This window comes from Coturnix japonica, chromosome 1 (assembly GCF_001577835.2).
Source record: "Coturnix japonica isolate 7356 chromosome 1, Coturnix japonica 2.1, whole genome shotgun sequence".
Taxonomy (NCBI): domain Eukaryota; kingdom Metazoa; phylum Chordata; class Aves; order Galliformes; family Phasianidae; genus Coturnix; species Coturnix japonica.
Window position 1 is genome coordinate 142841733 of NC_029516.1, and position 26296 is coordinate 142868028.

General features: G+C 35.7%; 1 protein-coding gene across 4 annotated transcripts in view; it reads left to right on the forward strand.

Annotated features, from left to right (window-relative positions):
• Positions 1-26296, forward strand: part of PCDH9 (protocadherin 9) — a 697873-nt gene that overhangs the window by 294481 nt on the left and 377096 nt on the right. For 2 of the 4 annotated variants that reach the window (XM_015851665.2, XM_015851668.2), the window contains exon 3: positions 22663-22728. The exons of the other annotated variants lie outside the window; for them this stretch is intronic. In XM_015851665.2, coding sequence (XP_015707151.1) covers positions 22663-22728 — 66 coding nt within the window. The remainder of the gene's footprint in view (positions 1-22662; positions 22729-26296) is intronic. 4 annotated transcript variants of the gene reach the window in all.

Here is a 26296-nt window from a genome sequence, read left to right on the forward strand (position 1 = left end):
TATACTCTTCTGTCTTCCTTTCATTCTCTTTGTCTTATTAATATATTGGCTTTGGATTCATTTCTCCTTTCTGTTATTTTTATAATTTTCACAAAGGCAAATTAAATCTACTGCATGACAGCACTATGCGACAGTTCAGCAGTTTCATAATTCTTACAAATATTCCAAACCTATTGCTGTCATGAGCGGTGCTCTTCTGTGTGATTTTCCCAGCAAAAAGCTTTTTATAGGCAGCTGTGCTAGTAGTCTCATTCTCTGTTCTTCAAATGAGCACAATGGAAGAATTCTAATATGCCAGAGCTCCATATGAAATCATCTCATGCCCATCAAAGACTGAACACCTCCTGATTTTGTGTAACTTAAAGTGTCTGTTAAATTTCTTAATGTCTCCTCTGTACCATTCATCTCGTATTTTGTTCGCTTTTATTTGCAGTGAGTGGTCCTCAAGCCAAGGCAACTCAACGTACCTATAATTGCATGAATTTTGCATGATTATTTAATGTTTTATGTTATTGATGTTATCATTCAAATAAGCATACATGTAAAAACAAATCAACAACTATAGTTACTTTTTTTTTTTTTGGACTATTTCTGCTTCTATTCTTTGTAATGCTTTGTAGCTCCATAATTTATGCTTTTAAATATTCAAAGCTACCTGATAAGTTTCTTTGCTAGTTTCTCCTTCTGCTCATGGCTATTCTCATCAATGTCATTTGATGTGTTATTAGGAAGTATTATTTACTGGAATTATAAACCATTGGACAAATGGAGCTACTTTGCCACTCTCCTAATTTGGTACTTGTTCACTTCCACTGCAAGCTCTTAGACTATTGACAAGAAATATGAAATTATGGAAACAAATGATGGTAAACCAAATCATCTTATAGACTATCAGCCACCTATATCTTACTTTAAAACTTGGAAAATTTTGACCACATCGTTGACTTTTCCCTTCCTCATCACCATATAAAAGATACAAATTTCTTAATCATAATATTTTTATGACAGAAGCCCTGACACTGTTTTCAGTCTTCAGTGATATACTTAATCCTCTGCTCCCCTTCTACTGTTTTGCCTTCCCTTTAGTCTCCCCCAGCCAAAAATAAAAGTTCCTACACAGATACAAACTCTATCATGTGAACTACCAGCCCCTTGTTATTATAGTTTGTGGTATTTTCAGCTATTGTCAATGGTTTTATGGCACCTGCAAGACCTATGCTCCCTTATCATTCTGTTTTAAGAAGTCATACTACAAAATGCTGTAACAACTTTACTGTTAAATAACAGGAGTGGCTATATAGACAAAACAGGTTTTGTTTTGGTCCTAGAAAATTATTTAAAATAATGTGATTGTCTGTCATATTGCAGTGACTCAAGTTCAATTACAATTTTTTACCCTTATGAAATAATTGGGGTTTTTCATGTAGTAATAGTAATACATCCATGTGTATGATAGTATAGTAATCAGAGTAAACTGATGTTGACATTACCTGCTACAGTCTCTTGAGCTTTTCAACATATCTTCTGAACCATCAGTAGAGGAGAAAAAAACCCTCTACCTGCACTGCTTTTCATATAGTCCTCTATGTAGCTTGCATTATTTGCAATATGATGTGTATTCAACCAAACATAAAAAACAGGCCTTTTCCAGAAGACCTGTTATTCAGCCAATCTCTTTCCAGACTTTATGGGGTTATTTGTTATAACACTGCATTTTTCCTTACTAAGTCTGATAAGTTTTCTGTTGGCGCAGTCCTCAAGTTTCTCTAGGTTCTTCTGCATCAAGTCTCTTGCATTTATTGTGTCTAGCATTTCCCCAGATTTCATGACATCTGCAGATTTTTCGAGGATACAATCTGTCATAGTCCAGTTTGTAAATTAAGCTATTAAACTATATGAAGGCACATACTAATCACTGGGATACTGAGCTTGTTATTGACTACTAGCCAGATGACCAGCCATCCTTTTTGTGGATAATGCAGCATTCCACCTAAAAGTTATTTTTATATCCCATGTCTCTTTAGTTTCCAAATAAGGAAAATGTAGGATGCAGCATCTAAAGGCTTACTGAAGTCAAGAAAGATTACATCCACTGTTCTTAGTAGCCAGTCATTCTATCAGAAGTATCAGGTTAGTCAAGCATGCTTTACTATTGCTAAATTCATACTACATATTCTGGATTACCTTTTTATCCTCCTGTACCTGCAAACTGAATCCAAGGATACCTGTAGGATACCTGTTCCAGGGACAAAGATGAGACTAGCCATGCCATAATTTAACAAGTCATTTTTCTTGCCTTTTTATGGATGAGTGCAACTATAATTTCTTCTCAGAAAGGGTTGTGAGGCACTGGAATGCACTGCCCAGGGAGGTGGTGGAGTCGCCGACCATGGGGGTGTTCAAGAAATGTTTGGATGTTGTGTTGAGGGATATGATTTAGCTGGGAAGTATTGGTGATGGTTGGACCTAGGATGATCTTCTAGGTCTTTTCCAACCTTGATAATTCTGTGATTCTGTGATTCACAGATGACAGGGACTTCATCTAATTGCCATGTAATTTACATACAGTGGACAATATAGCATTCACATCCATTACAGCATTCAGAGAAAAATCTCATCAGATCTTATGGATTTTGAGAAATCCAACACGTTAATATTGTCCATAATCTTCAGTAAATTACTTTTGATGTACATAACACATAATTTCTATTAACATCTATGAACACCTTTCTTTTGAATTGATACAACAAATTTGATGGGAGGTAATTTTATTTTAGCAATAAATAAAACAGGTACCTTTGATGAAACTATGTTTAGTGTTCTGAATTTAAGAAACTGGCACCATACTTTGAATGTAAAAATCTTTCCTGTAAGTCATGTGATTTCTTCATGGTTTTCTTTGTATACCTTTTTTTAATTTCTTTCCTCTTTTTCTCCCAACACTGTTGTCTGTTGGCCTCCAGTCTGTAGCATTAGATTCTTATTCTAGGCTGAAAGCTTGAAATTCTGCAGAAATCCACTGTTGATTGATTGAATGACTTAGACTCATAGGTTATTGTTCTCAGATGATTTATGTTTCCTGAAAACTCATTTTCCTTAGTCTTTTTTATTATTATTATTATTATTATTTTCTGTGCCAAATGGTAAACAGACTTGGTTAGTATGAAGCATTCTGCATCGCATTCTTTCTCCTATTACAAATAATAGTTTAGTAGTACACTTATGTTACAAGTTACATCTTTAGCCATATAGATATAGATAAATATATTAGTACATTTAAAAAATAGACTTGTAATTCTGATCATTTATTGGGAAAAAACAAAAAAAGAAAAAAGAGATTTGAGAAACTTTAAACTTTGAGCCCTTTTGAAGATATTGTCCAAAGTATAAATAAACAATAATTTTGTTATATTTAACACCTAGTTAAAATAGTTGGTATTTTGTGTTATGTTGTCTCTTTTCAAAGGCTTTGCAAATTTTCATATAGTTTACAATGAACAATTTTGTAAATGCTAACAAACCTTGTTTCTTTCCCTCTACCATTCCTATTGAAGTAGAAATCTGAATATATAATTAAAGAAAAAAATGCACTTTTACTTTCTGTGCTTTTATAATCTCAAGTAAGGTAGGTGCCTACTTCTCTTTTAACAAACAATACAGCTAGAATGCAGGACCCCTTCAGTTTCAAATGGCCTGTAATATATGTAAAACCAGAAACCAGATGAATTCCATTCATATAAAGTTAGTTAAACAATCACAAATTTCAATAAGATCTCTTAATATCTTCTTAAATTCTAAGACAGTTTTTTAACATTTAATAGTCCAGTGTGGACAGTTCAGACTCAAGGTACTGGTTTGGGCTTAGACATTACTCATTGCTGTTCTTAATACTAGCAAAATAAAATTAATTTATTCGTAAGGTATTGTGATTTCGTTAGTCTAGCGTAGGTGAAAAGAGCAAGATGTCTGATGTGATTTCAAGATGACTAAAGTGATATAATATAATATGCAGAGAAATTAAAAGGAGGAAAATAGGTTAATTTCAGTGGGAAAAGTAAAGAATTGTTCTTCTGTTAGAACTCAAAACTACCAGAAGAAGTTTAGAAGATAATACTGTAATAAATAAATAAATAAATAAATAAAATGCCTTGATAATCTCTGAGGTTCATCCTTTCTTTGTCTGTCTTCTCCCAATGTCCTTTAAAGGAGCGCTTACCAGTCACAGCACAACTTTCCTCTTGGCCAACGCTTGGACATTTTCTGTGTCTTCCAGCATTACTGGCATCTTTCCCAAAAGTGAAAAGTGTGACATTTTTATAACAGGACAATAATAAAAGAGGAAGAAAGTGTCCTATTCACCCAGTTCTCCATGTGGAGGTTTCACATTCATGGTTTTAATGCAATTAATCAAAGACCAAATGCATTTGTATTCTCTGAACAGCTCAGGAATACTTTCATATTTTCTCAGTGTAGCAGTGTGAAATGGTGCAGGATGCCAGTGGATAATAGTTCTGGGAAAGATATCTTTCATGCTAGGACAGTTCTTAAAGGTTTTGTTTTAGATGATGGATTGCAAGTTCTCAGTCATTTGCAAGCTACAGGCTTTGCATTTGCTCTTCACATTATCAAATTTCTCAGTTTGAAAACCACAGCATATTAATTGAAAGCAATGCTAGACTTTCCTGCTGTATTCATGTGGGAAGGTTGTTAGAGTCTGAGAAATAACCTTTCCACTTCAGAAAAATGAACAAATATGATAGCACTGTTTTCCACTTAGTTACCAATAGGACTGCAAGGTGAGATGGTATATATTCATGTGAAAAATATCAAATAGTAAACCCTCTGCTACAAGGAACTCTTTTTAAATTCACTGACTTGGAAGAAACTGCAGATCTGAGGATTTAGTAATGTCTAACAACAGTATCACTCATGCTAGAATTGCCATAGAGGATACTTTCTCCTTTGAGGCTAGTTTCCATGTATCACGAAGATTACTGGATATGTTTCAGTAAAAGAAGGGATCAGAACAAGAGAACTTGTACATTTGTACAGCAGAAACTCTAAGATCAGATGGGTACAGCTCATCCAATGAGAGAGGTTAATTTAGCTCTAATCTCACACAATAAAACAAATTCAGCAAGAAATGAGTGCTTTGGGGCTTTGGCCTAAGGAAACAGGGGAGAGAAAAGAAAAAGGAAAAAAACAAAAACAAAAAAAAAAAAAAAAAAAGGCTACTTTGGCAGATACTCTTGACCAAAGCTTCCAGTTCTGTGGCTGCTGATTCTTTTAAAGAAATTATTTCCCTAAGTTTTGAAAAGTCCTGTTCAGTGTGTCCCTGGTGGAATGATAGCCTAACTTGCAATACTGTTAATCATCAGATCATTGTTCCAGATAGTGGGAAAGTACTGGAGGTAGCTGACTGTATAATAAAACTAGTTCTAATGGGAATTCATGTTCATCTCATGCTATTCCAGTTCAGGAGAAGAATACGGAATGAGATATAGCTCCTGTCATACAATATTCTAGCTTTCTCTTTGATCTTTCAGCATCAGTTTTGACCACACTACTGCCAAAAAGGCAAATTGTGCTCTTTTCCCTGCCTCCAGCTGTCTGTTCCTGCCACCTCTTTTGTGTCAGCACCAGTGACTGTTCAGCAGTTCAGGAAAAAAATAATAATTTGGGAAGTCAGGTCGAGTTTTTATTCAGTTCAAGGAACTGACATAACTGGTGAGATACCTGATTTAAGTATTGACATAGTGAATGGTGTGCCCAGCAAAAGAGAAGGAAGTGAGGGCTGTCTTTCTGGTGGCAGCACAGTCTGAGATAACATAAACCTTGTTGAAAGTTTATAAAGAGAAAAAATGAACAAACAAACAAAAAAATTTTTAAAAATCTTCAGCTGGGGTTAGTGAATGTGTGCTAAACTCAGTAGTTTAGTGAATGGCAAATGCTTAATTTTGTTGGCATCCACTGACAGAGTGAAAACTCTGGTTTGTTGGTTGTATTTTCATTTTTTTAATATATCTGAAGATTTCTACTAGAACAAGTGATTTAGATAGTCACATTCAGTTTTCTTTATCAATGTATGCTGATACAGCACATATTTATCAACGTAATAATTATTGATTCATTTGTGTATAGGAATTTGCAATAAAAAGCTAATTTAAGATTTTCCACTTAGTTCTGAAGGTGCTGAAGCTCAATTTTTAGAGTGAAGTCAGTGAAAGGAAGAATGAAGATTCCTTCTACTGCTCTTGATGCCTAGTGGTACAGTTTGTTTTCAGAGAAGTGTGGTTGTCATGGGAGACACAGTAGGAAACTTTGAACTAAAGATACGCTGTATCACCTTCCTGTTGAACTCTGTAATAGTGAGAGAATTGCTATATCGTATATTAAATTAATATATATTATATATATAATATTATATAATATATATAATATATAACATATATTATATATATAATATTATATAATATATATAATATATATTATATCGTATATAATCATAAATTAATATGTGGCTAACATTGTAAAAACTGTACTGCTTAAAATCGTGGGGTTTTCTTTGTTTTATTTATTTATTTATTTCTGTAATTGGATGCTGAAAGAATAGCAGAAGAGTTCAGAATATAGAATCATAGGATGATTTCGGTTGGGAGAGACTTTTAAGATCATCCATTTCCAACCCCCCTGCAATAGACAGGGACATCTCCCTCTAGACCAGGTTGCTCCAAAACCCCTGTGAACTTTGAGTCACTAACCAGTAGTTATTAAAGGCGGAATTAGACAAAACCAATACAAAACACAACCTAAAGCTTCCACATGGCAGCTTAAAATGGATCTTCAGATCAAATTTTATAGTTTGATTTCAAGTGTGTTTGATATGCAAATGTGTGACACCCAGGGGATCAGTCAGTCAGCACAGGTTCATGAAAGGCAGGTCATTCTCGACCAACTTCATCTCCTTCTGTGACCAGGTGACCTGAATGATAGCTGAGGGAAATGCTGTTGATATAGTCTGGACTTCAGCAAAGCCTTTGACACCGTCTTCCACTGTATTCTCCTGGGGAAACTGAATCTGTCTGAGGGTATGGAGACCTTTCAGAGGGGGATGTGGATGGTCTGAATCACTGGGCTGAGGTGAATGGAATGAGGTTCAACAAAGCCCAGTGCTGGGTCCTGCACTTTGGCTGCAATAACCCCATGTAGAGCTATAGACTTTGGGCTGAGTGGCTGCATAACTGTGAAGAGGAAAGGGACCTGGAGGTGTTTGTTGATGCTTGCCTGAACATGAGCCGACAGTGTGCCCAGGTGACCAAGAAAGCCAGTGCCATCCTGACCCGCATTAGAAATAGTGGGGCCAGCAGGAGCAGAGAGGTAATCATCCTCCTGTACTCAGCTATGTGTTCAGTTTTGGGCCCATCACTACAAGAAAGACATTGAGGCCCTGGAATGTGTCCAGAGAAGGGCAACAAAACTGATGAGGGGTCTGGAGCACAAGTCTTATGAGGAGAGGCTGAGGAAGCTGGGATTCATTAGTCTGGAGAAGAGGAGGTGCAGGGGAGATCACACTGCATTCTACAACTTCCTAAAGAGAGGTTGTGATGAGGAAGGGTTTGGCCTCTTCTCCCAGGAGACAAACAGGATCCTAGGGAACAGCCACAAGTTGTGACAATGGTGAGTTAGATTGGATACAAGGGAAAAATGTCTCTCAGAGAGTGGTCAGGTATGGGAATGGCCTGCCCAGGGAGGTGGTGGAGTCACCAGTGTTCAAGAGGTGTCTGGATGAGGAGCTACGAGATATGGCTTAGTAGCATAGAGGTAGTAACTGTGATAGAAGGTTGGTTGGACTAGATGACCTTTTAGGTCCTTTCCAACTTTGTGATTTTATGATTCAAATATTTAAGTAAGTTTTCCTTCAGCCAAATGGAAGCCAGGAATTTGATTTCTTTCTTCTGCTCATCCAGAGGGAAACAAATATAGGAGTACATACAAGAAAGAACACAGGGTGAACTGCTTTTTATTATGGATACACAGAATGTCTTAGAATCATAGAATCATAGAATGGCCTGTGTTGATAAGGACCATAATGATCATCAAGTTTCAACTCCTATACTGAGTGTAGCGATCACAAAGATTGAAACAAACTTTTAAAATCATCTAGTTCTAATCTCTTTTTCAGGGCCAGGGTTGCCGCTCACCAGGGCAGGCTGCCCAAGGCCCTATCCATCCTGGCCTTGAACATATGTAGGGATGGGACATCCCTACAGCTTTCCTGTCCAGCCTCACTACCCTATGAATAAAGAATTTCTTCCTAACATCTAACCTAAATCTCCACTCTTTTAAGTGCCATTCTCTCATGTCCTAACACTGTTATAATGAATGAAAAGATGATCTCTCTTCTGTTTATTTGCTCCACTCAAAACCTTGAATTAAAGCAGTATGCAGGAAAAAAAGACTTTTGGTAGACTCTGTGATTAGAATTTCTTTGGGGATTAAAACAGTTAGGGGAATAGTTAATATTATTCTCTAGAAGGTATTTGTGCAGTAGTACTAAAGCAGTTATTTTTAATACTGTGAGAAATTAAAAAATGAATAATCAACAAATGTATCTTCCCTATCTAACTTCTAGTATGATTTTCAGGGTTTCTCATATACTTTACAACTATATAATTCTTTTCTTTCACACAAAATTAATATATATTTTTTTATTTTTGTTTTAGAATTCTATTCTTTTTATTATTTTCCTAAATTCAGAATTTAGAGGATTCTTTTCATTAAATATAGGAGCTATATCATAGCACTAAGTGTGACTTATATTTGCAAAACTATACGTAAATATATATCATGGAAAAAAGTCTGAAGTTATTTGTGTGCTAATATTTCCTTAAGATAATACTATAGTTTATTGAAATAAAAGTTACACTGAATTTTATAGATCATAAAAACTTCAAATTTGTTGCTGTGTTATCAGCTGCTACATTACGTCAGGGAACTTTGTATCATATAGGGAATACTGGATTTTCAACAGAACAATAAATATAAATGTAATATAAAACTTACACAACTGATATTTAGGAAAGATATTAGTAAAATGGACTAATCATTTGAATGATTTTTTTTTTTCTTTTTCTTTTTATTTATTTATTTATTTATTTATTTTTATTTTTTGGGGGGAGTTTAAGTAATGAAAAGGCTCTTCATGGATACTAAGTATGAAACTGAGGCATGCAACAGTATCATCCTGGGCTGTCCTAGTTTTGTGCAATTGTCTTAGGCAAAAAGAGGGAAATGAAGAGTCATATTTTGTTTCTCTGTATTTTCAAGCCATCTACCATAGAAATGAACAACATAATAGATTTATAATTTTCATAGTCTAAGCCAGGCATGTCTAATGCACAGCTTGTATGTCTTTTTTTGGCCCTACAGAGATAGTAAAGAAGACCCATAAGACAGCAAACTTTTAACATTTTTATGTGCTTTTTAGCAATGTTTTCCAAGAGTCAGGTGTGCATAGCTTGAGTGTGGGCCACATAGATGACAGCAGAATGCTGTGGAGGAGAGAACAGAGTGTAGTGCTAAGTTTGCCTCTTACATCCCCATCGTATACTCAGTTGTATTGAAATCTGCATGTATTACATGCATTTTTTTCCACTTGGCAAGTAAAACACAGCAATTGCCAATAATATTTCAACGTATCTACATGTGTGTATGCCTGTGAAGACACATTTTGTTGTTGTTGTTGTTGTTGTTATTAAGCAGACTTGTAAGTTTTCTTACTTAGAAGGCTGGAGCGCCTCTCCTATGAGGGCTAGAGTACCTTTCCTATGAGGAAAGGTTAAGGGAACTGGGCTTCTTTATCTTGGGGAACATAAGGCTCCAGGGTGACCTCACTGTGGCCTTCCAGTACTTAAAGGGAGCATATAAATAGGAAGGGGAATGGCTGTTTGCAAGGGTGGGTAGTGATAGGACAAGGGGGAAGCTTAGGCTAGATATTAGGAGAAAGAAAGCTTTTTCACTCAGAGGGTAGTGATGCACTGGAACAGGTTGCCCAAAGAGGTTGTGGAGGTCCCATCCCTAGAGGCATTCAAGGCCAGGCTGGACGTGGCTTTGGGCAGCCTGGTCTAGTGGTTGGTGACCCTGTCCACAGCAGGGGGGTCAAAACTAGGTAATTTTATTTATTTATTTATTTATTTATTTATTTATTGAGGTCATTTTCAGCTTAGGCCATTTTATGATTCTGTGATTTAATTCTTAAACTTGGACTTGAATTACTTTGTAAAATAATTTAGTGAGTTAGCAGATACACTGCAGAAAAAATATTCAGAATGCCAGTGTCGTGCTGACAAATTTTGTAATTTTTAGTCTCAAATAGCTCACAAGAAGTAAAAATGATTTGCAATATGATGTTTTTTGTGGGTTTGACTGCTCGTTTAAATGAGTTAAACTTGTGTCTTCAAGGTGAATATGCTATGTTTCAAATCATAACAGCGTTCAAAATGAAACATAAATTATGGCAACATCAAGTTGCAACAAGTAAGTTTATGCATCTTTCTATATGGAGAACAAAATTATAGATGCTGAAGTGCCAAACTTCAAGTTAGGCTCTGTCTGTAGTAAAATGACTGGCACATCCAGAGGACCGTTCACAGATAGTATTGCCTTAACAGTGTTATCTAAGACAGAAAAGGATGTGATAGACCATGTGTCTGCCTTTGTCAATAGCGTAGAATTTGAATGCGGGGAGTTGGTCATCCTCAGATTGTGGTAGTATGTGCAGCAAGATTGCGTAAATATAAATTGGTGGATATTTTCCACTTCCTTGTCCCCTTACTCCACTCATTATTATTATTATTAATTAGTGGTAGTAGTTATTTAAGGAAGGTGACCAGTTTAGGACATCATACAAATGCTAGAAATTTTCTAAAGTCTTGAAGAGACCTAAGATATTTGTTCCGTTTTCATTCTAACAGTCTCTGTTGAAATACTGTCAAAATGTTTTATGTTATTCAAAGGGCTCCTCTTTGAAAATGGAAGAAAATGAAAAGCATTCACTTCAGAACTTGACATCTTTTAAAGAAGAAATCCATTTGGTGGTGTGGTACCTCTGACCTATCCCAGCCAGCAGTTAATACAGACTATTGAACTTGCGCTTTCTTGGCTAGCAGTCAGACTTCTTTAGTTGAGATTCTTTTATGCATATATTCACTTTAGAGCTAATGGAATAGTGACAACAAGTTTTCTAAAGAAAACCTGTACATGAGAAAATTGCTTAGACATGCACAATCTTTTTTTTCAGAAACTGTCAAGGATTTGTATTGATGTTTGATGGTATATTATTAACATGATCACAGAATTAATTCAAAGGCAGTAGAGCAGTGCTGTTTATACCATTTGTGATGATATTACCATTACTAATTACATTATATTGTAATACCAATACAAATCAGCTGCTAGCAATGTCAGGATTAGTGTGGGATGGTATAATAAGCCATGTTTTCAGACCTTTTGACATTATCTTGTTGAAAAATGTTTGTTATTTTGTTCTTTGAAATGAATGGAACGCTTGTTATCCAAAATACTGCAAAGACATGTATTTACTGACCTTTCCTTCCAATTTAGCCTCGTCTTTCATAAATTAGAAAATTTTCAAAGACAAGAATACTATTTAAGGAGGCATTTTTTATGACAAAGAATATTTCAGAACATAAAAAGATATATTTTTAAATATATATATATACAGAGAGAGAGAGAGATGATGAATGATAATCAGATCAACACTTATGTATGAGTCAGCCTTTGGCCTATGCTGGACTTGTCCTCACCAACAAGGAGGGTCTGGTGAGTAATGTGAAGCTCAAGGGCAGCCTTGGCTGCAGTGACCATGAAATGGTGGAGTTCAAAATCCATAGGGTGTCAGAGGGTGTGCAACAAACTTGCTACTCTGGTCTTCAGGAGGGAACCTCTTCAGGGAATTGCTTGCTTAAAGTGATATGGGATAAAGCCCTGGAAGGAAGAGGGACCCAAGAATGCTGATCAGTATTCAATGATCTCCAACCCCAGAAGCAAGTGAATTCCAAGAAAGAGGAATGTGGTAAAGAATACCAGGAGTCCTCTGTGAATCAGTAAGGAGCTCCTGGACTTACTCAGGCACAGACAGAAAGTCTATAGGAATGGAAGCAAGAAAGGGTTTCCTGGGAGGACTACAAAGGAGTTGTCTGAGCAGACAGGAATTGGGTTAGGAAAGCTAAAATCCAGGTGAAAAAAATCTAGCCAGGGACTGAAGGGGAACAAGAAGAAATTCTACTGGTATATAATTGATTAAAGGAAGGCCATAGAGGATGTGGACCCTCTCCTGAAGGAAACTGGGGACCTGGTCATGAGAGATACAGAGAAAGCTGAAGTATTAGATGACTTATTTGCCGCAGTCTTCACCACCAAGAGCTCTAGCTGCACCACTTATATTACAGAAAGCAAAGGTAAGAACTGGGAGAAAGAAGAAAGGGCCTGCTGTAAGTGAAGATCAGTTTCAAGACCATCTGAAGAAACTAAAATTGCACAACTCCATGCGTGGGACCTGATGACATCCATCCCTGGGTTCTGAGGGAAATGGCAGATGAAGTTGCCAAGCCGCTATGCATCGTATTTGAAAGGTCATGGCAGTCTGGTGAAGTTCCCACTGATCAGAAAAGGGGAAACATAACCCCCCTATTCCGGATCGGGAAAAAAGAAGATCCAGGGAACTACAGGCCAGTCAGTCTCACCTCTGTGCTTGGCAAAATCATGGAGCAGATCCACCTGAACGCTCTACTACTGCACATGGAAAATGAAAATGAGGTGAATGGTGGTAACCAAGGGCAAGTCATGCACGACAAACTTGTTCTTTTTTGATGGAGTTTCAGCATCAGTGGATAAAGGAAGAGCAACTGATGTCATCTACCTGGACTTGTGAAAAGCATTTAACACCATTCTGCATGATATCCTGGTTGCAAAATTGGAGATAAATTGATTTAATGTGTGAAACACTTGCTGGATGGCCACACTCAAGAGAGTTTCATTGAGTGGTTGCTCAGTGACCAAGTGGAGACTGGTGATGACTGATGTTCCCCAGGGATCAGCATTGGAACTGATGCTATTTAACATAATTGTAATAGATTAACATGCTATTTAACATAATTGCAGCATGGACAGTGTGACCAAATGCACCCTCAGCACATTTGCAGATGACACCAAGCTGAGTGGTGCAGTTGACATGCTGGAGGGAAGACATGCCATGCAGAGGGGCCAGGACAGACTTGAGAGGTGGGTCCAGGCTAACCTCATGACCTCAAGAAGGTAAAGTGCAAAGTCTTACACCTAGATACAGATGGTGGAGAATGGCTTGAGAGCAACCCTGAGGAGAAGGATATGGGAGTGTCTGTTGATGAAAGATTCAGTGTGAGCCGGCAAAGTGTGCTTGCAGCCCAGGATGCCAACCGTATCCTGTGTTGCATCTAGAGAAGTGTGATCAACAGATCAAACAGAGATGATTCTGTCCCTCTACTTTGCTCTCATGAGAACCCACCTTGAGTACTGCATCTTATTCTGGGGCTCTCAACTCAAGAACGACATTGAGCTGCTGGAGCAGGTCCAGAGGAGAGTCACAAAGATGATCAGAGGGCTGGAGTACATTTCTAATGAGGACAGGCTGAGAGACAGCTGGTGCTCTTCATCCTGGAGAAGAGAAGGCTCTGAGGGAAACCTGAATAGCAGCATTCCATTACCTGAAGGGGACCTACAGGAAATCTGGGAAGGGACTTTTTATAAGGCTATGTAGTGATAGGATGAGGGAAAATGACTGTGAATCGTGAGGGTGATGAAACACTGGAACAAGTTGCCCAAAGTGGCTGTTGGTGCTCCCTCACTGAAGATGTTCAAGGCCAAGCTGGATGGGCCTTTGGGCAATCTAATCTAGTCAGAGGTGTTTCTGCCTATAGCAGAGTTGGAACTAGATGATCTTAAAGTCTCTTCCAATCCAAACCACGCTAGAATTCTATGATGAGTTAGTCAGGCAGCTGTTTTAATTTTATTGCTATGTGTGTGTAATATTGTATACTTCAGCACAGCCCCTTTCTTACCCTTCTAATATTAACATCAGTTAAGTACTGGGACAAAATTTGTGACTTTTAGGCTGAACAGAAAATAAGATGAGGATTACTAGAAACAAACTCTAGGAATAATCGAATAGGATCGCTTGTAACAGTGTAGGTTCTTTATGCAAATCTTGACAAAATATTTCTTTTCATTTCAGAAAGAAGTTACTAACAGAAGGCTCAGTCAGTCACTTCCTAATCATTGTAATCAGGCTAATTTCTCTAATTTCTGAAGTTTCTTTGTGAGCATTGCTTTGTTTCTTTGATATCCTGATGGTCTTCATTAGGATTACTTCATTGATGCTGTTTTTGGGGAGATAAATAAACAGATCACAGTAAATTTGACACTATTTTCTTCAAACTACTATCAGAAGTTTGCACTTCTTTTCATTGAATGGTAGCAGCAATTAACTGTATCCCTTCTCTTCAAGGAGAAGACTGTTCATAATTTGTTCACTTCACAGCAGAGAATTGCTTTGCCACCTGTGTAATTGATTACAAAAATGTCTCAGTCTATATGTTCCTCCCAGTATGGATTCTAGCTTGCAAAAGGAATTTGGAGGTTGCAGGTTTGGAGTTAAAGCACTACACTAGGAGAAGGAATTACTGCATTGAATCACTGTGCCAGTTTCAAAGCTGAATCACTACTATCTTTGGGATTTCAGTAAAATGTGGGTTTGCATGACTAACAGTCTTCCCACCAGACTAGAATTCTCTTATAAGGTGTAAAAGATTGTCCTTCACAACACATTATAATGGCTCTGAGATAAAGAGAAAGCAAGAGAGAGATGTTTTTGCTTTTAAAGATATATATATATATATGTATATATATACATTTCTTTTTTTCTTTTTAAGTGTACTGCCACTTAGCATTTGGAAATATCTGGTGTCAGAAGTGAATGTTTTTGTTCTTTTTTCCCATGCTGTGTAGTTTGCTAATTTAACATTGCAGCTACTGAAATGATCTCCCTCTTGATCTCTCTCATAGCTTTCACTCTCACACCCATGAAACTTGGTATGTAGTACTTTAGCATCCACTTTTTTCACAGTGGATCCATAGGAAAGATGCACTGCAATGAACATAGACAGTCACAGCTGGTCAGGTAGTGGTTTGAATCTGAATCTTTGACCTTAGCGTTACCAGTAAGTAATCCACCTGTGTTTTTTTGTAGATAAATAACATCTATGTTGAGCTAAATTGAAACCACCAATTTATTATGTGTGGGAGTATTCTGCATAGGCCTAAATAATACTCATCTGTTTCTCAAGAACCACACATTATTCTTTTTCTTATATGTTTTTTTGGTTTTTTTTTGGTTTTTTTTTTTCTCTCTTCAGATAAGGATGGAAGTTTTCATGGATAATTTTAGGGAATACTGAAGAAGCACAATACCAAAGTAACTTTTTATTTACAGGGTAATAATGTAATCTTCTATGGATGAACCTGATTACAAGCTGTTGTCATTATCAGTCAGCCTAGATCTATTTCAGCCATAAAGAACTGTACTGAACTAGAGGCTGGTGAAGGGTCTGGAGCACAAGTCTTATGAAGAAGGAAACTGGTATTGTTTTGTGTGAAGAAAAGAAGGCTTGGGGAGACTTTATGGATCTCTGCAATTCCCTGAAAGGAAGTTGTGGCCAGGTGGTGTTTGGCCTCTTCTCCTGGGTAGCAGTGATAGGACAAGAGGTAATGGCATCAAGTTGTGTCAGGGGAGGTCAGGATGGATATTAGTAACAATTTATTCTCTGAAACATTGGTCAAATATTGGAATGTGCTCTGGTAGAGTCATCATCCTTGGAAGTGTTCAAGAAACATGTAGATGTGGCACTTAGGCACAGGGTTTAGTGGCCTTGGTGGTAATGAGTTGGACTTGATGATCTTAGATGTCTTTTCCAACATTACTGATTCTATGATTCTCTTCTACAGTTCTGTTCTTGATTAACTATTATGTTATGATGCCTTTATGTGTGGATTACATGTAGATATCTGTCTTAAAAAAAAAGGAAAATATTGTATTTAAACTGAATATATTCAGTACCTCACATGTGTATAACACTAGATACCTGTCAAATGACATAAACAGTAAGTAGATGAGAACAATTAATTCTCTGTACAAGGCGTAAAATTAACTTTTTCTTAGGTTTGCATTGTCTTTGCATTGTTATTTCCTTTTTATATTTCATTCTACTGGTTACTAGTCAAGTAACAGACATTCCTTAAATAAAGAGGTCAGAGACAAAAGCAGGAAACACAGGCCCATGGAGCAATGGTAACTAAGAGATGTGACTCTTACAGAAAAATTTTGATGATTTATATGTTGCAAACACATAAGCTATATGAGAGAATAGAAATGCTTTGAAAGTCAAGTTTAGATTATGAAGGCGTTTTACTGTTGTTTCTTCTGGTGAGACAGATTTTTTTTTTTTTTTTTTTTTTTGTGATATCCAAGACAATTCTCTCACTAGACTGCTTTATTCTTTGTTCATTGCCAACACCAATAGAGGTAGAGTTTAGAATAGATTTAAAAAATGAGTAGTGAAAAATGTGCTTAGTTTATTTGCCTAAAAAAACTCTTTATTTATCTTTCTAAAGACGTAGCTTACCCAGGAAAATAATTTTATGCCTTGTGAACCTTTCAGTTCTAATGCTGAGTTTTTAATCTTAATTTCATTTTAATTTCACTTTCGTAGAAAGTATTTTTTTTTTCTCCTGAAAATATTGCTTTTTCTTTGTTCTCCCAGGAGAAGAAAACATCACCATTAGGTATTATTTATTTATTTGTTTGGGGTTTTTTTTTGTTTTTTTTTTTTTTTTTAATATTCTGTGATTTTCCAAGTCTTTTAAATTACAGCATTTAAAAATAAAGGCAAACTGTAGGCAAAATGCTGAAGTCAATTTAAACAATGCCAGCTGGCAAAGGCAAGAATGCAGTGAGTTGGCAAGAACTTATCCAATACTTTTTCAACTGAATGTTTATTGCATAGGTATTTTGTGTCTGCCTATGTATGTATCAGAGTGCAAATCAGTCCATCATCCTAATTTCTCCTTCTTTCTGTTATCTACCAAATCTTTTCTTTTTTTTTTTTTTTCTTTTCTCTAATTAAACTATCAGTAGCTCATTATTCTTTAGTTCTTCAAAAATGAAAGCCATAGTTAAGAATCTTCAAAGATATCTTACCAGAAACGTACAGTTCTGTGTAGGAAGACATGCAGAATTATGTCATTTCCATATGGCATGCCTATGCAAAATAGCCAGTATATAGGCTCTCTAAATGACCAATTAAATGTAGTACTCTCCTGTTAGTTCTCACTTGCCTCTGTGCCATATAAGAGTAATAATTAAGAAATGTACCATCTAAGAATTAATGGCCATTTAATGTGCCATTATGAATTAAGAAAGGAAATTGTCCCTGCTAAGTCCTATTCATGATCATTCATAAAGAGGTCTCATAGATTTTCCTTTCTTTTTTACATTGTTGTTAGTACTACCTGATTTGACAAACTACAGTGCACTTTATTTTAATTTATGTGCATGAGCCTCCTATAGTAGTTCTGTAAGATAAAATTAAGAATTGTGATGAAGTAATGACTCTAATAACTTGCTTCCAAAAATATAGTATATTCTTTTGAAACAACAACTGTGTAAGAATTATTGATTTCCTGAAGTGAGTGACCAACAGTCTGAAAATCAATGTGATTCACTGAGGAATCCATGTAAATACATATACAAGTATATTTTTCTTATTGGCACTGTAAATTTAGGCATATACTCTGAGTTGTGTGAGGCTACATGCTTTGAACTTCAGTATGTTAACTTCTTGTTTCCCACACGAGGATACTGAAAATCTTTTGGTTTTGTCCATTAATTTCAGGGGGGTTTGACTGGTAAAAAACCTTATGCATGCACATTTCACTTGTGTAATCCAGATAGCTTAACTAGCATATGTGAGGAGAGCTAACATTTTTATAAACTGTTTGGAAAGGCCAGTAACTAAGAATTTGGTGTTCAGGTAATTGAGATTCTTCAGAATCAGGGCTTCACATGTAAAAGGGAGTTAAAATGCTTAATAATAATAAAGTACAGCAGCTTTCCTTCCTTGGGCAAAATTATGATTTCTTGTATCTTTATTTTTGAATGTATGATATAAGAGAAAAGGAAGGAAAAAAAAAAAAAAAAAAAAAAAAAAAGAACAATGGAAACCTAAAATGTTTGATTAATGGAAAAAGCTTAGAAAGAGCTAAGTTTGAGGCCTGATCTCAGAGCTTTTAGGCTTTTAGGCTGGAAAAAACGTCCCATTAATTTTAGTGGGAGTTTTGACTGCACAAGGACTTTCAAGATCATGTACTTTCTTGTTCATTAAAGGATAGAAAGTAATTAGAAATAAAGCACAGAAAAGATTCTATGCAGTATTGCTTTTGTCAGCTGAAAAATCCATATTATTGTAGGAGTTTTAGACTAATCTCTCTCCCTTTCTTGCATAAAATGATGACACAGTAGGTTGTTTTCATTACTTTTAGCAGGTCTGTTGTTCTTTCTGTTCCTTTTACTGGGAAAAAGCAACTGGAAAGTTGTTTTCTTGATTTGTTTTCTTATTGTTTGTTTTGTGTGTGTGTGTTACCTTCGTTCTGTTCGATTGCAATCTCATCTGTGATGCTGACTTTGTTATTTCCCTTCTCCTCCCAAACTGTTTACCTCAAGATACTCAACTTTTTATAAGTTGTCATTGATAGAAGAAATAAAAAGTCTGTGTATATTTTGATTGAAAACTTTGATGATGTCATCACATGAAATAGAGGAAGAGTTGGAGAGATTAAGAGAAAACTTTTTCCAGAAAAAAGAGAAAACTTTTTACAAAAGCAAGTTGTATATGTTTTCTGATAAATAATTTTATATAAAAATTTTCAACACTTGATGAAGAAGAAGATATACATACTTAAGGCATCTCAAATCCAGGCTTAAAATTCACGTTTAAGGCAGTCATGAGCCATTCCATGAATCATGAATTTACTCACATTCAGTAATGGGAGAATTTTCTACAGTGACTTCATGAACAAGGGGTTCATCTCCTAGTGAAACTTTGAACCACCATTTCTAATACTTAAAAATATGTTTAATGTTACTCTTTCTTTATGACTGGTTGATTTTGTGTGTGTGTGTGTGTATGTTTGTTTTTCTTGCATCAAAACCTTCTTTTCTTTCAGCTTCCGGCTGTAATTTATTTCAGTGAAGAGCACAGTCCAAATTTAATTCTAGTTGCAGTTGACACTTGTAAAACTAGAGAGCAGGAACAACTTTCTTTACCACTTTCTACTGTCTACTTGTAGGAAAGAGAAGTTGCAGAAAGATGGAGATTAAGGGAAGATATTACTTTCCCTGGTCTATTTGCTGGCCACACAGTATGTAATGATCTTAATTATAACGAAACCCAAGAGAAAATACATTTTACTTAGAATCATTTAGTCTTTTGAGTTAGAAGGGTCCAACTCCCCTGCAATGAACAGATAATCTACAGATAGATAGGGTTGATCAGAACCTTGTCCAGCCTGACTTTGAATATCTCCAGGAATAGAGGGCATACATCTCTCTGGGCAAACTGTTCCAGTGCTACACTACCCTTATGACAAAAACAAAAATCGAAAAACAAAACAAAAGCAAACAAACAACAAAAGAACAACAACAAAAAACAAAAACAAAGAAACAAAACACATTTCTTCTATCCAGACTAAATCTCCCCTTTTTCAGTTTGAAACCAATTCCTCTTGTCTTATTACAACAAACCCTCCTGTTTGTCCCCTTCTTTTTTATAGCCCTTCTTTTGATACTGAAAAGCTACTATCAGATCCCCCTGAACAGTCCCAGCTTTCTCAGCCTGTCCTCATAGGAACATCCTATGCAGCATGTGGGGAAACAGTTGGCTTTCTGGGCTGTGAGGGCACATTGCTGGCTCATGCTCAGCTTGCAATCCACCAATATCCCTAGGTCCTTTTCAGAAGGGCTGTGCTTGATCCTTTCATTCCCTACCTTGTACTGATAGTGGAGATTGCTATGACCCTGATGCAAGACCACACATTTGGCTTTGTTGAACCTCATGAGGTACTCCTGGGCCCAGTGCTCGAGCTTATCTATGTCTCTCTGGATATCATTACTTCCCTTGTCTGTGTGTCAATTGCACCACACAGATTGGTGTCATCTGCAATCTTGCTGAGGATTCAACTGAAGATATTAAAGAGGATCAGGCCCAGTACTGACTCCTGAGGAGCACCACTTGTCACTGATCTCATCTGAATATTGAGACACTAGTCCAAATAGATGACATCAGAGGTTCTTCTCCAGTGATGCAGTCATAGAAAAATGTGCTGGTTGGTGAAGAAGGACTTGCCATTGGTGAAGCTGTGCAGATTGACTCATGTCATTTCCTTCTTTTCCACACACCTTAGTATAGCTTCCAGGAGGATCTGTTACTCTTATGTTGCAGCAGTCTGCTTTTTTGAAAAGTGATTATGTAGAAAAAAGGCCCTATATTTAATGATACCACATATTTGTCATTTCAGTTGGCAATTTTTCTATGAATGGTATTTGATTTCTCTTCATTCTTGTTTCATTTTGATGGTCTAGCTAAGCTTTCAACTAGCTACCTAAGGGAATGGGGAAAATATTCATTATTTGTTGTTGTTAAATTTTCTTTTGATTCCTTTCCAATTATTTTTGGTAAAAACAATATTCACTATTTCTGTAAAGGTGACTGATTTATGTAGAGGTGACTTTCCAATAAGTAATAAAGTATTTGATATTATGGCACACAGTCTGCTTTCAGAAATTCATCACTCTATCAAAGTGGATGGAACTCTGCAATATACACTCCAAAAAGAAAGCTTGTTCCACAAGGACCCTCTCTCTGTTTTTTTACCAGTTTAATTCTGTTGCCTTTGGGTGAACTGCACTTCATTTGTTCTCATGTAAATGAAGAAAACAATCACATGTAAAGTACTGGAGGAGGCATAGGAAGATTTTAAAATGAAACATTCTTGGTGGCTTTTACCTTTTTCTTAAGCTGTACTTACTGATCTCCATGGATTGTATAAGTACCTTTAGATTCAAAGTGTAAAACAAAATAACATTTCTGCTTGCGTAACATTTTATTTTAAGTAAAATTTTAGATGGCAAAGAAGGGATCTTCTGAAGTCAGTTGGAAATGTAACTTCAGATATCAAAGGAGCATATTTTTGGTAGATATAAATACTTAAGATGACTTTCTGCTTTCAAGGGGAGTTACTGAAAAAGCTTTTAGAACTGTGATATAATTCTCCAAGAATACAGAACTTGTGTGAAATATCTGAGGTATCTGTTGGGAGTACTTTGGAGGAGACATGTGTTTTCTGCTGCAACTAAAAGCACTATTTGATGTAAAGTTTTCTGACGATTTTGTTCACTCTATGATGGCAAAAGAGTGGATAAGCAATTCTGTACAGAATACTAATATCCTTTCTGAATAGGGTGCACTGAAGGTTTGTATGCAATTTGGGCTTTTTACTCTACAAAGAATAGATTTGAAATTGTCCAACTTTCCAGATACATTACTCTTAATTTAACATTCTCTCTCTGGGAAGCATTCTTTTCTCCAATAAAACAGAACAGTAAAAAGGCTGGTGCTGCCTTGTGGTACCTTATTTCAGACTATATTTTCAAATGCATCTGCTTTTCCGGCTTAGATTGTTCAAAATTATTGTAGTAATGTTTGTCAAGATGGATAAGAAATTCAATTCCTATTGGAATATTCAGGTTCTTTAAACTTCGTAACCTACTGAACTTTTGCTCCAGGGTTATCTTATAGTCACACATGTATACAGTCATTCTGATTCAAGACTTGGGAGACATGATATTTTAGGGTGTCTGAGTACTCTGAGGGAACCTGAAGTACACAGTACTATTTATATCAGCAGTTAGTAACAGAGAATGAACATCCATTAATGCTCCCACATTGAACACAGATTTAATTGTACTTTTAAAGATCTGCTGTTTTTGTTTTTTAGAGTCTCAGAGTTGATTAATAATATCTTAATAAAAGACTTAATAGAGCATTAAATTAAAAAAGAAATCTTTTTACTATGAGACAGCTATTTCAGTTGGTAGTTCACTATACAGATTTAAAACAACAACAACAACAACAACAACAATAAAAACAATTCTGCTCTGGCATCTGAAAATCTGTTGCCTGGTACAACATGTGATAAGGTCAGCCTTCAGAAACCAAACTGATGTTTGACATAGCACTTTAATGATACAATACATATGTTTGGTAACACCAAGATTTGGTATCTGATTTTTCTTTTACTTTTTAATTACTATTTTTATTATTTTTTATTTATTTTATTTATTTTTGAATAAAAATATATTTATCTTCCTTCAGAAGAAATTTACTCACATTTTGCTTTATGCTTGACTGATATTGGGCTGTTGGGGAGGCGGGCTATCTGAAGATCTTTAGTAAGAATGACACACCTTTTTATTTAAATATTATTGCTTTTTAGGCACTGAAATTTGGAGATATACCGAAGTACTTGTGGGAGATTTGGGTACCTGAAAAACCATGGGTGGTAAGATACCAGATCCACTGAAATAAATAAAATAAACATTTAATTTTAAGTTAGGTACTTTGGGCCCTGCTGTCACTGAATTCAGTGGGCAAAACTCCTGCCAGACTACAAAGTACACTGCTGCAACTTTATTCAAGCGCATATCCACTTTTTTCAATACTATCATACTGGTGTGAGGTTGAAGCAGTGCTTATAGTGAACAACAGCTACCATCTAAGGGGAAGAGAGTATTGCTCACCTGAAGGTTGTAATATGATATTTTTTGTTATCTTTATGAAGACAAACTCTTGCCATCAGAACAAATCACAGTTCACAGGTGGGCCTACTGAATAGTACCATTCTCCAGCAATTCTCTTGTTAGTCTCCTATAACACTTACTCTGGACTCCAACCTAGTAGTAAGCCAAGGAAAATAACAGTCTCCTTTGAAGCACCATGTGGGCTTCTCAGAAAATGAGTCCAGCAGATGCTGGCTGTTCTTCACTTTCAGGGTCAGTAATCAGAGAAGAACCAGGGTTCAGTGTTTTGATTTCTAAAGCTCTGAACTAAGAGGAGCTATGTTTTATTTAGATTCATGGTTTCATCTCTGTGCAGAACACCAGTCTAATCCATCAGTTTCCATGCTTTTATAATAACAATAATAACAATAATAATAATATAATAATGTGTGTGTGTGTGTGTGTGTGTGTGTGTATGTGTGACCTTATTTTATTTCATTTGAGAAATAAAGTACAGTAGAATCTGAATAGAGCTTTCAGGATCTCTTCACTGTCTGAGCTTTCTGAAGAGAGTCTGTTTAAATTTATACTGCAAAATGCTATGTGGAAGTTCAGAACTATGGTGTGTTTTGAAGGTTAAAAATACTAACTGCAATCTGAATTTGGTTGCATTTTATGATATTTTTAATTACATTTAAATTTATTTACATTTCTTCAAACTGAAAGCTCATACTAAGTTGTTTCCTCCATAATTTAGCCCTCTTCCACCAAAACTAAGCATTCTCTGGCAGCTGCTTTAAGCTAAATCAGAAAAAGAAAATTTCCTAGAAAATGGCAAGTTTCTAGTGACAGACATTCAACTTAAAATTATATTTCCTAACTACAGAATACTTGGCTTTTTAGCCTTAATAGTAGACTTCCCCCCCAGCATTGACATTTCACAGATAGAAGAATTGCTTTCATTTCCTACTGTAAAATACTCTGAATGAGCTTTTTTGAATCTCTACAAGTGTACTATATAATAAAGACATCTGGATATCGAACATATTTCTTCTCTCTGATTAAAGGGAATGCTGTTGTTATATATTAATTCTATAATATGAAAGTTGAAAGAAATATTGAAGGAAAAAAAAACCTCATCATATGCAGGACACAGTAATTTTAAATGAGCACACTAATAAGTGGGTGAATGAACTAGCCCTTAAACATTGACACTACTAGAAATGTAGGTAACTATGCATAAGTATCTATACATAAATTCCTATTTAAAACAATGGAAAATGCATTTGTAGTTAGATCATTCTAAACTACATAAATCTCTCTGAACATAATACCTCCTATTTATTTCCATGGAAACTACTACAGACTCAAAGAAGACAACAACACTATAGAACAGAATGAATTATCACCTGCAAAACTATAATTGTTAAAATATTCACAGTTTTACCAGCAATGAATAATAACCCTCATGCTGCACTTGTAAAAATCTGCACTAATGTCACCACTGATGAAGTGCACCACCCACCATCATTTGGTCACCATAAAAGTTCAGTAATGATGCTTGTCAGCAGGTGCCACTTTTTTCTGCACCAATGATACACCTTTACTTCATATGTGCTACTATGTCAGGCGCCATTTTGTCTGATGGCCCTTCTGCTGCTATCTGTTGGACTGTAATAAAATGTAATGGTGGAAATAATCAACTTCTACCTTCAGACTACCAACTCCATTGCCTCCAATGTTTTGTAAGCCAACATAATACAAAAAGAGGCATTCAGTCAGTGGAGTATCATATGGAACTAAACATGTACTTTAGTCTCTAGCTCCATTTTTTGATGTCTTTTTGTATGGGTACAAGTTTGTACTGTTTTAGAGGTTGTGACTTCTAATACTTGATTTCAGAGAATATTAATTACAAAATGTAGAGTCCCAGTGAACAGTCTTATATCAAAAAACAAGATCAATATAAACCATCTTTTCTGAGAGGAAGTAGAGTTCTATACATTATCTTTTAAAAGCCAATTTTTCAAGTGTTACAGCTGTCAGGAAAATTATTTTAATGGAAATCGGATGTTAATTTATAGAAACTAAGTTCTAACATCACTCAAGTAGGAAGAAATTTCCAAACTTTCAAACTAATTACTGGAAGATTTTACATCTTCTGAATTTCTGCTCCTCATCAGACCAGTCTTTTCAGTTAGGTTTAGTATACAAAGGAAGTTAAACAGAGGAGTGAACTATTTCCCATGCATCTATTTTTTAAATATATATGTCTGTGAAATTGCATTCTCTTTGCTCTGTTTGCAGAAAATTAGAGTAGATTTATTTTTTTAATTATTATTTTATCTTTATGTATTTTTATGTATTTATTATTTTTATGTATTTATTATAGTGGGTTTTTTGTGTGTGTTTTCTTTGTTTCTGTTTGCATTTTTTTTTTGTGTGTGTGTGTGTGTGTTGTTTGTTTGTTTTTGTGGCAGTAGGCTTCATTCTCACTGATGTAAATATTTAGCTTTATAGTACTTTCAATTACTTTATTTATAGAAATTATTTTAAATATATAAATATATATAGAGAAATTTTCATACTGGTAGGTCATTATAGTCTGAGAAGTATCAAAATACTGTTCATTGTCCATAGAATGAATGAAAACTCATCATTTTTTAATGTATTATTAAGTATGAATAAAGAGGCATTTATTTATTTATTTATTTATTTATTTATTAAATGGTTTAATCACCTGTCGGTTCTTTCTTTGCTCACCCAATCAGCAATTCAGCAACTACATAGTCTCTTTCTGAAGACTTTTTGGCAAAGCACATTCTCAGTAACTTAGTTTGTAATAGAGTTAAAACAAACAAACAAACAAACAAACAAACAAAACCCAAAGAATTACAATAAAAAAAACGCAAACTCCTAAAACAATTTTCACACCCCATGGATTTTCTGTTTTTTTGAGATTACATTTTAGTCATTGCTTTTATTGGTAGTTGGTAGTTGGGTCCAAACATTATAGGCTTTTGAAAGGCTTTGAAAATCAGCCTTATGGGGAGAGGCAGAGGGAGCTGGGGCTGTTTAGTCTGGGGAAAAGGAGCCTGAGGGGAGAACTTATTGCTCTCTTCCAGTATCTGAAAGGTGCTCACAGTGAGAGCGGGGCAGGTTTCTTCTCACTGGTGACATTGAGGGGAAATGGCCTCAAGTTGCATCAAGTTAAGTTTAGGTTGGATGTTAGGAAACATTTATTTATAGAAAGGGTAGTTAAACACTGGAATAGGCTCCCCAAGGAGGTGGTTGAGTCACTGTCCCTGGATGAGTTTAAGAGCCATCTGGATGCGGTGTTCAGAGAAATGA